The 9,920-nt window shown below is 29.6% G+C and overlaps 1 protein-coding gene across 1 annotated transcript; it reads right to left on the bottom strand.

The window, feature by feature from the left end:
• Positions 1-1,816: 1,816 nt before the first annotated feature.
• Positions 1,817-3,895, bottom strand: LOC127094583 (B3 domain-containing transcription factor VRN1). The gene is made up of 7 exons (XM_051033402.1): positions 3,763-3,895; positions 3,236-3,665; positions 3,031-3,149; positions 2,543-2,816; positions 2,366-2,458; positions 2,218-2,285; positions 1,817-2,144 (listed from the first exon to the last, which is right to left on the bottom strand). The coding sequence occupies exons 1-7, from the start codon at positions 3,817-3,819 to the stop codon at positions 1,884-1,886; spliced, it is 1,302 nt and encodes a 433-aa protein (XP_050889359.1). The 5' UTR covers positions 3,820-3,895; the 3' UTR covers positions 1,817-1,883.
• Between the last annotated feature and the right edge of the window lie 6,025 nt (positions 3,896-9,920).

The following is a 9,920-nucleotide window of genomic DNA, read 5'->3' as shown; positions in this document are numbered from 1 at the left end:
CCTCTTGTTCTTCTCTTTGCCCTAACTCTTTCTCTCTTCTGTTTCTTTTTACTTTTTCTACGTACTTATATCACTCTCTTCTCCTAACTCTCTTTTTAAAATAAAAACTTAATTCTTTTATTAAGATATTCCTACCTTATCCCACACATTTCTCTCTAATTCCCACCTTGCCCCAAAAATCTCTACAAACTCTTATTCCCTTTTTATTTTATTATTTATTTAAATAATAAACTAAAACGTTATTTTAATTAATTAAATAATTCTAAATAAATATACTAACCTCTAATTACTCTCCACACTCCCCTCTCAAGGTCACACACCCCATCACACTTATTTATCTATTCACACACAATAACAAAATAAAACTTATCTAAATCACAAAGAGTTTACAAATAACTTAACTAAAATAATTTAATAAAAACTGAAACGTTACATGTTTAATGCCCGATTCAATTTTAATTATTTTGATTTATATTTTCTACATTCTTTTTTAACATTTTATCAAAGAGTTTTATCATTTACAATTTTAAAGTTTAATATTAATTATTATTTTATAAATAACACTTTTATTGATTTTGTAAAGAGATGAATGCAACTAGATTATAAATAAAGACTAATATTAAAAGAAAAGATAACTTACTTCATAAAAAATAATAAAAATTATCGATATTGTAATAATGACTTTATGGTATAAAAGACTATAAATATTAGTAATATAAATTTCAAATTTAATATTATTAATTATGTTTTAATAAATAATATTATTTAAATTGATAGCTAATATATTATAGTTTTTTAAAAGAACAACAAATAAAAAATATATTATGTGAAGAAATTTAAACATAAAAATTAAATAATTAGAACAATATGATGTAAACATGAGAAAATAGAACCTATGATAAATTAAAAAATAAATACTTTTTATATATATATATATATATATATATATATATATATATATATATATATATATATATATATATATATATATATATATATATATATATATATATATATATATATATATATATATATATATATATATATATATATATATATATATATATATATATATATATATATATATATATATATATATATATATAACCAAACATAACGAGATAAAAGAACATTTTAATTAAATATCAGTATTTTATATAAACAAAAAGATAATAATCAGTGTAAAATGTTTTATACCGTCGATTTATCACCATCATCCATTTACATTATTTTATAGATTTTTAAAATAAAAATCAAATTTTTTTCAATATCCAACAGACATGATTAAATGACGGTATAAAATCTTTTTCCAATGTATTTCAATTAAATTTTTTTTTATATTATAAATTTCAATTTTATAAGTTTTAATTAGGAACATATATTATAGTACAAGAAATAGTTTAAGTTTAAAGTTTTAATCGAGATTAGATTGAAGTCAGACTACTAATAATTAAATAATAATTTTTAATACATTAGACTAAAGAATATTTATAAAGTTACTATGATATTAAAAACTCAAAAGTATTTTATATTTTAATTTTTAAAACAGTCCTATTCACAGTTTACTTTATACAGAAAACACTCTGCTCAAGAATTTATTTTTTAACTTATACTGGTATTATCAATTTATCATAACTAAATACTAATTAAATCCGACACAAATCACCATTTCCTATATGTCATTTTCTTTCTCACATGTCTCTGTTTGTTTTTAGGTTCATCCATGATCAAACTTAGAAGACAATAAAAACTCATCTTCTTCATATCTTTTCTTTATAAAAAAGATTTTCTAAAATAAGCAGAAAGCAAGTTGAACAAAATGTAAAGGATGTTCATATGAAATATAACAGTGCTTAAGATAACAAAGTATAACAAAGAAATATTCAAACAGATCCAACATCTCCTAGGTTGTTCCTTCCAAATGAAACCTTAAACACATATTTGTTCTCATCAACCAACTCAAAGAAACAAATATCCCCTGTCTCCAATTTGCATTCTTTCATAAATTTTCTCCACCCTGCATACAGTTTACTTTGTTTGGGATAATAATTCACTTTCACAAACCAACATTTTTCTTCCACTTTCAACTCTACGAATTTTCCATGACATCCAATATGTCTATTCATAAACTCATTTGGTACATACTGCAAATAAAAACAAAATATCATTACTTTATGCATTTAATCACAAACTATACTTTAAGTTAATTAATCATACCGGGTATGATGAATTCACAACAATTTCAAATGAATTATGTTCAGTCACACTATTATCTTCTGAATTATCTGCATAAACACAATTAATAGTTTAAAGATCTATTTAATTTTTTCAAAAATATTTAAAATAATTTTAGTTAGTAAAATACCCTCTAGAACATGTAATTTTGGGCAGCTCCTAGAAGTTTCTCCAAGGTCTTTTCTCTTTGCAATACTATCACAAGATTTTCCTTCTTTGTAACCTAATAATAAAGTTGGTGAGAATTGATTAATAAATGTTGATAAAATATTAGTAATAAAATAAAAAAAATTATAAAGAAAAAAACCTTTCAACTTCTTAGGGCTTGGATGTTCTTCTCCTCGAATAATAGTTACAGCAAAGGAAGGTGGTTGAAGTTGAATCATCTCAAATATACAAACATCATTAGTTTGTAACTTATACTTTATAATAATTTTGTTCCAACCAGCACTCACAAGAGATCTATTATAGATATCATCAAACTTCATCTTAACTTTCATAGCTCTGTCTTCACCAACTCTTATAGTCGCCGTCCCCTTGAACTTGTTCAAGTATTCCCTCGAAAACTCCGTTGGTATCCTCTGGTTCGTTCAATACATACGGTTTCATTAGATATAGAAAAACTATAGATTTTGGATTAACACGCGGTGTTTTTCTCTCCTGTAGTCCTGAAATATTAGTCTCATTGATACCGCTGATTCTCCAAAACTCCCCCGATACAACCTACTCTCTTAACACATTTTCAACACACATCTTTCTATTGTGATACGATATTCAAATAGTGATAGTACTTACCAATCTATAGTTTTGGATAGAAGATGGTGTCATTTTAATTTCAAAACTTGGATTCTCAATAGCAGTTTCGGTTGTTGAACATTCTTTTAGCATGTTATTCATGCTTCCTGTGTTAGAACCTGCATTGCATGCATGGTTAGAAAATAAATAAATATATATATACTTAAATCATTGACAAGGTAGAAAAAAATGTAGATGAACACACCTGAAACTTTTTCATGTGTTGGATCAAAATCCATAGTTTTTCTCTTGCCATTAACTTTTGTCATTTGAAGTTGCATGGATGGTTCACTCTCATTTAAATTCTTATCAATGTTGTCACTCACTTCAATAATGTCTTCAGCTTCTTTAATACCTTCACCAACTTCACTTACAAATTTTATATAGGAATAATCTATTTCCAAATTACTTGTGTCATATATTTTAACCTTAAAATATGATTCAGATATATATTTAAAAGTTAAAAAATAACCATATTTTAAAAAATTTGCAAGTTTTTCCCAGTTCTTTTGAAACCAAATATCACCGTCACGTTCCACCCAAAATATTTCGTGTTCAACCCCGTTTGGGAGTTTAAGGGATACCGGATTTGAAGTTCCTTTCCAATATTTCTCGACGAATTTCTTTGGAAGTCTCTGAAAAACAAATAGATAAACATTTTTATTAAAAAAAAAAGAGAAAGAAATATATAAATCTTTATATATAAATGAAATTTCTTTCTCATATGCTTACGATCTCCTCTTTGTGATTTTGTATGACCTTGAAAAATTTAGGATGATGAAATGCCATGATTCAAGTGAAATTAGAGAAATGTTTATGGCTCTCAATCTATGCAACTGTATCTTTCCAATTGCACCTTTATAAAGCCAAACTCTTAAATAGAGTTGAATTCTATCTTCTTTATAAAATTAATTTAAAATTTAAAATTGTTTATTAATAAATTATTACAAAAAGATAATATAACATAAAATTTGTTTAATTTGTTTATGTCTCCTTAATATTAATAGGTGATATTTATATAGATTTGATTCATGTAAAATATTTTACGTAATGTTTATTCATTTCTGTATAATAATAATAATCATTCATAATAATAATACTAATAATAATAATAATAAAAAAGTCTGATATGTTTTTCATAATAAAATCTGTTAAATATAATAATATTTATATTTATTCTAGTGGATTCTATAGGAACCTTGGAACAATTAAATAAGTTTTGTGTTCTCGTATGTTTCAACCAATTGTGATTACGTTTGGAACCTTGAAAACAATTAAACTAGTTTTGTGTTCTTGTATGTTCGAAGCAATTGTGACTACATTTGCATTGCATGCATTTGGAACCTTGAAAACAATTAAATAAGTTTTGTGTACTTTGTATGTTTCCAATATTTTTTACTAGATTAGGATGGCATGGATCTGTCAATCATACACACTGATCAAAGCACACCGTTGACAAAACAGTCAAAATAATAAAATGGTCTGTCATTGGTTGGGTTCAGATGAAAAGCTACTAATATCGAAACCTGGCTTAGCTACATACTAGGAATATCGAAACCTATCTTAACATTACAAAATTAGGGATTATTTAACTTTTTTTCTTCTATTTTTCATTTTTTATTAATATTAACAACAAACATTCGTCTCATTTTATTTATTTAATAATAAATATTTGTCTTGTTATATTTTAATTTGTTTATTAATAAAAAGTATTTATTCTGTTTTTTATATAGTTTTTTTAAAGTGTTTATTTAGTTTTTTATACAGTAGTGACAATATTTTGTTACTTAAAAAAAATAATTTACAAATATTTTATTTGTATTAATTCTCATCTGTTTTTTTTAATGTATTAGTCATATTTATCTAGGACAATTGAAGCCAATTACACTAAGTTAACTCAACTTTACTCGAGCGCAATGGAACAAAGTCAAGCCAAGGCGGAGAAGTGCATGTGACAATGCAAAATCGCTTCAGTCGAGAATGGGGAGTGATCTGGTGGTATCAACTTTTTTTGTCACCTCATTCCTAGAGAAGCTGAGGGCGAAGGAGATGTACAACTAATTCAAGGGGTATGGTGATATCGACGAAGTCATTATTCCGGCAAAGAGGGATGTTAGAGGAGGAAGGTACAAGTTCGTCAGGTTTTTTCAATGTGAAAGATGAGAGTTCGTCATATTTTTATTTCTTTATAAGTGGTTCCTTTCTTTTTATTTTATTTTTTATTTGTAAATTAAATTATCTATTCGTTCGGTTTCTTATCTTATATATATTGTGATATAATCCAAGTTATGGCCCAAGCCCAAGATAGTTAGGATTACGGTTTGTTACTTGGTAGTCAAGTCACTTAGTTGTATATAAATAGATACTTTGTAATTCAGTTTTTCACATTCAATAATAACAATCCTTATTTTTCATTCTCTCTCTCTTTCTCTCCTCACTAAAAGTGTCTCACACACTACTGTTTATATTCTGAGCAGGTGTCTTACCAAGAAGCTAAAGAACAAGGTCCGTGAAGAAGTGCGAAGTGACAAACAACCATCAGTGAGACATCTGAAGGTGTTTGGCTTTATTTTCTACGAGCATATTTCTGATACAAGAAGAAGGATGCTTGATGATAAAACTGAACCTATGATTCTGGTAGGATATCATAAGATTAAAGCATACAAGCTATTCAATCCAATGAATAATAAGATCGTGATGAGTCAGGATATTATGATTGATGAGAACTCTTCCTGGGATTGGAATTCAGGTGATATGACTAACAAGCCATTTATAGGCTATGAAGTTGATGAAGAAAGTAGTGAGCATGAAGAAATTCCATTCGATAATGTTCCAGTCACTGCCGAAGTCGAAGTAGAAAATCGAAAGGGTGTGGCTAGCACAAGCCAAAGAACCAGAGTACTCCCAACAAGGCTTAAAGACTGTGAAGTGGTTGGTGATGATGAAGTCACACCAGATAGAGATTTGGTTCATTTTGTTTTACTTGCAGGTGCTAAACCAATCAACTATAGTGAGGCATTCAAAGATAAATAATGAAAGGAAGCTATGATCGAAGAGTTACAAGCGATCAAAAGAAACAATACATGGGAGCTAGTGGAATTGCCAGCACACACAAAAGTTGTCGAAGTGAAGTGGATATTCAAAATAAGCATAATCTTGATGGGTCGATTGCAAGACACAAGGCAAGATTAATAGCTCGTGGATTTCTTCAGAGATCGGGACTCGACTACTCTAAAGTGTATCCACCAGTAACAAGGTTGGGGACTGTCTGATTGGTAGTAGCCTTGTAATGCAAGTAAGGTTGGTTGGTATTTCACTTAGATGTAAAATAAACATTTTTTAATGGTCATCTAGACAAAAGGTATATGTCACACAAACTCATGTGTTTGTGATACGGGAGGAAGCAAGGAAAGTATATAGGCTGCACAAAGCACTTTATGGTCTTAAGCAGGCACCTAGGGCATGGAACAGAAAGACCGACTTATACTTGGTCAAATTGGGATTCATCAAATGTAAATCTGAGTATGGTGTATATGTTCAGGTTGTGGCACAAGATATAACAATCATCTTCTTATATGTCGATGACTTGTTAGTAACTGACAATAGTTTGGAGAACTTGTCAAAGTCTAAAGAGCTGATGAAGAAGGAATTTGAAATGTTGGATCTGGGAAAGTTATTGTACTTCCTGGGCATGTAATATGATGCTACATCAAAGAAATTATGTCAAAGAGATACTCAAGAGATTCAGGACGGAAGACTCGAATCCTGCATCCCCACATGTCTAACCAAATTTGAAGTTGGAGAAGAATGGAGAGAAAGACAAAGTCGATGTCGCTTTATTTAAACAAATTATCAGATCTCTAAGATATGTGTGCGACAGTCGACACAATACAGGGTTCTCAGTCGAATTAGTGAACAAATACATGAGTGAACCAAAGATGTCGCACATGAAGGCTGCAAGAAGAATCCTAAGATACTTAAAAGGATCAATGAATTGTGGAATCCTGTTTCAATGAGATTATAAAAGCAAAGAAGTTGTGATTAATTGTTATTCAGACGCTGATTGGTGTGGAGACAAGAAAGATTGAATAAGCACAACCAATTACTTCTTTCAAGTATTTGGTGCCACAATCTCATGATGCTCGAGAAAGCAACCTATGGTGACATTATCATCATGTGAGGCTGAATATATCATATGATGCTTGTCAAGAAATTTGGATCAGATATGTGCTGGAAGAGATGGAGATCGAAGTGAAAAAACTTCTAGGGCTGCAGATCGATAATAAATCAACCATTAATCTTGCAAAGAATCCAGTTCTTCATGGAAGGAGTAAGCACATTGAGTCTAGGTTTCATTTCCTAAGGGAGAAGGTAAATGATGGTGAACTTGAAGTGATGCATTTCTTAAGTGAAGCACAATTGGCCTACATTTTCACCAAAGGACTAAAGATCGACATATTCCTAACTTTGAGAAAGAAATTAGGAATATTTCAGATCAACTATAATTAGTTTGTGTTCGACAACTTGGATTATAAGGGGGTATGTTGTGATATAATCCAAGTTATGGCCCAATCCCAAGATAGTTAGGGTTAGGGTTTGTTACTTAGTAGTCTAGTCACTTAGTTGTATATAAATAAATACTTTGTAATTCAGTTTTTAACATTCAATAATAACAATCCTTATTCTTCATTATCTCTCTCTTTCTCTCTTCACTAAAAGTTCCTTATGCACTAACAATATAATCGAGGGGGTTTGATAATCATATTTAACTATAAAAGAACTTGTTCATTAAGCTTTAACCTAAATCTAAATTATTTATAGCTTCTCCCGACTCGTAAACATCATTCTTTGAGATGGATTGTAAGACAAAAAAAATCTTCAAGGTTCTGTGTTGTATGTTGTTCTTCCAACACCAACCTTGAACAAAACATTTTTTCAGCTCTTAAAATCCATCTCACATAATGGTGTTATTATTGTTGTTGTTGTTTCCACCTCTTGTCAAACCATTGTTATATTTTGGAATAACCTTTAAATGCTGTCAAGCAAAGAAAACACTCAATAATTTATTGCTTACCTGGGTTGATAGCATTGAGAAATTTATTCCTAAACATATTGTAAATTGCAAGCAATGTCATTGTTTCATAATACAAGTCCGTGTTTGAATATTACAGTACACAAAGAAAGTGTTGAATGGTAAAAAAAATTGAAAAAGGAAACAATACATGTTACTTTTCAATTTTTTACCATTCATCATTTTTTGTAAGTAATATATTACCTCGGTTCTTTTATATAATTGAGGGGTTAAGTGCCACTTTTCACCTCGGTTTTATTTAAAAACCGAGGTGAAATTTTTTAAACTGATATATATAACTTAACTTGTAGCATTCAGTTTCACTTACCTAAAAAATATATAATAAAATAAATCCCATTAAACCCCAACAAAGAGCTCTAAACAACAAGAACCCTAAGAATATATCATCCTCCAGCTCATGAAAAAGCAAGGAAATATGAAATATGATATGTGTTTAGGGTCTTTCTTGTTGTTGTTATTGTTGTTATTGTTGTTCTTCTTCTTCCTCTTCTTACACGAACAATACATAATTAATCAACATATAATCATGCAGTTCATACACAATAGGAATCTTTTTCATACACGACATTCAATCATGTTAAATCATCTGACATTTACTCATCATTAAGCATGTACAGTAGTTCACACAATTATACACACGTTCATACATTTAAAAATGTATCTACACATTATTCAAACATATAAATTCATCTCACAAGACACTACCATAATATAGTTATGTGCGTTAACTTTCCAATTCTTCAAACGACAACTCATTTAGGCTTATAAAATTAAAGTTATATCATTTTTAGTTTTACTTCAAAAAAATATCCATCCGTCCTACAATAATCGGTTGTCAATAAGTGGTAATCGATAACCGACCCCAAAAAACTCATAAAACTTAATTTTTAAGCTGGTAATCGATTACCACTAAGTGGTAACTGATTACCATAGAACCCGTGACAAAAATACTCAATTTTGCCATCAAAATCCCTTCCGAAATCCCATCCAAACATGCCCTAACATATTATAACAACTTATTTCGAAAATCTAATATTATACACCAATTATCTACTATTACCATATCATATAAACCAAATAACATGCAATTTCACTCATTTAATCCTGAATTTGCATACTTTATTAGTCAAATTCATCACCCACATATGAACACCCACACATACAAACATCATGAATATGAACACATGAATCTCATAGTAAAATAATGCACAAAAATCAATTAGTACATCATATCATTCATGCTATTTCAAAATATCATTCTTGTTCATCAATCATTCATCAAAAAGGGAAAGGTAAAGAAAAACCTAAAAGGATTAAAGATTTCCCTCTATTCAATCATGCAATATACACCCTATTAGAAGTAATCCACCCTACCTTAGATTTTCAAGCAAAATTCCTCAAGGCTCCTTGTAGCACCTCAAATTTGCACCCATCATTGTACATACATTTTCATACTAGGTCATAGCATATCATGGTCCATTGCATAGCATTGCATTGTCCCATTTGCCTCAAGTGCAAGCCAATCAAGGAATTAGGTCAAACTGGTCAGGAGATCAGTCAGTCAAGCAAGCAAGCATAATTCTCAAGGAGCCAAGGCCTTAGGGTTGGTCCAACATGTTCACATGACTTGGGGATCCATTTGAAGTGTTTTGGTCAAGGATTGGATGTCCAAAAGTCATCAGTCAATGCACAGTCAGTCAGAAACCCTAAAAGTCAACTGTTGGTCAACTATCCATTTAATCAGTGATTTGATGATGGAAATTGGTTTGAGAGAGCTTATTCATGTCCCAATAGGCCT

This window comes from Lathyrus oleraceus, chromosome 6, assembly GCF_024323335.1.
Source record: "Lathyrus oleraceus cultivar Zhongwan6 chromosome 6, CAAS_Psat_ZW6_1.0, whole genome shotgun sequence".
Classification (NCBI taxonomy): Eukaryota; Viridiplantae; Streptophyta; class Magnoliopsida; order Fabales; family Fabaceae; genus Lathyrus; species Lathyrus oleraceus.
This window is presented reverse-complemented; position numbering and strand designations above follow the sequence as displayed.

What these genes read in the sequence shown, in the direction of transcription:
- LOC127094583 (XM_051033402.1), bottom strand. Translation starts at nt 3,819, where the DNA reads ATGGCATTTCATCATCCTAAATTTTTCAAGGTCATACAAAATCACAAA. An exon ending in AAAATCACAAAGAGGAGATC is followed by an intron (nt 3,666 to 3,762) that starts GTAAGCATATGA and finishes TTTGTTTTTCAG; the next exon opens with AGACTTCCAAAGAAATTCGT. An exon ending in CTATCCAAAACTATAGATTG is followed by an intron (nt 2,817 to 3,030) that starts GTAAGTACTATC and finishes TGAACGAACCAG; the next exon opens with AGGATACCAACGGAGTTTTC.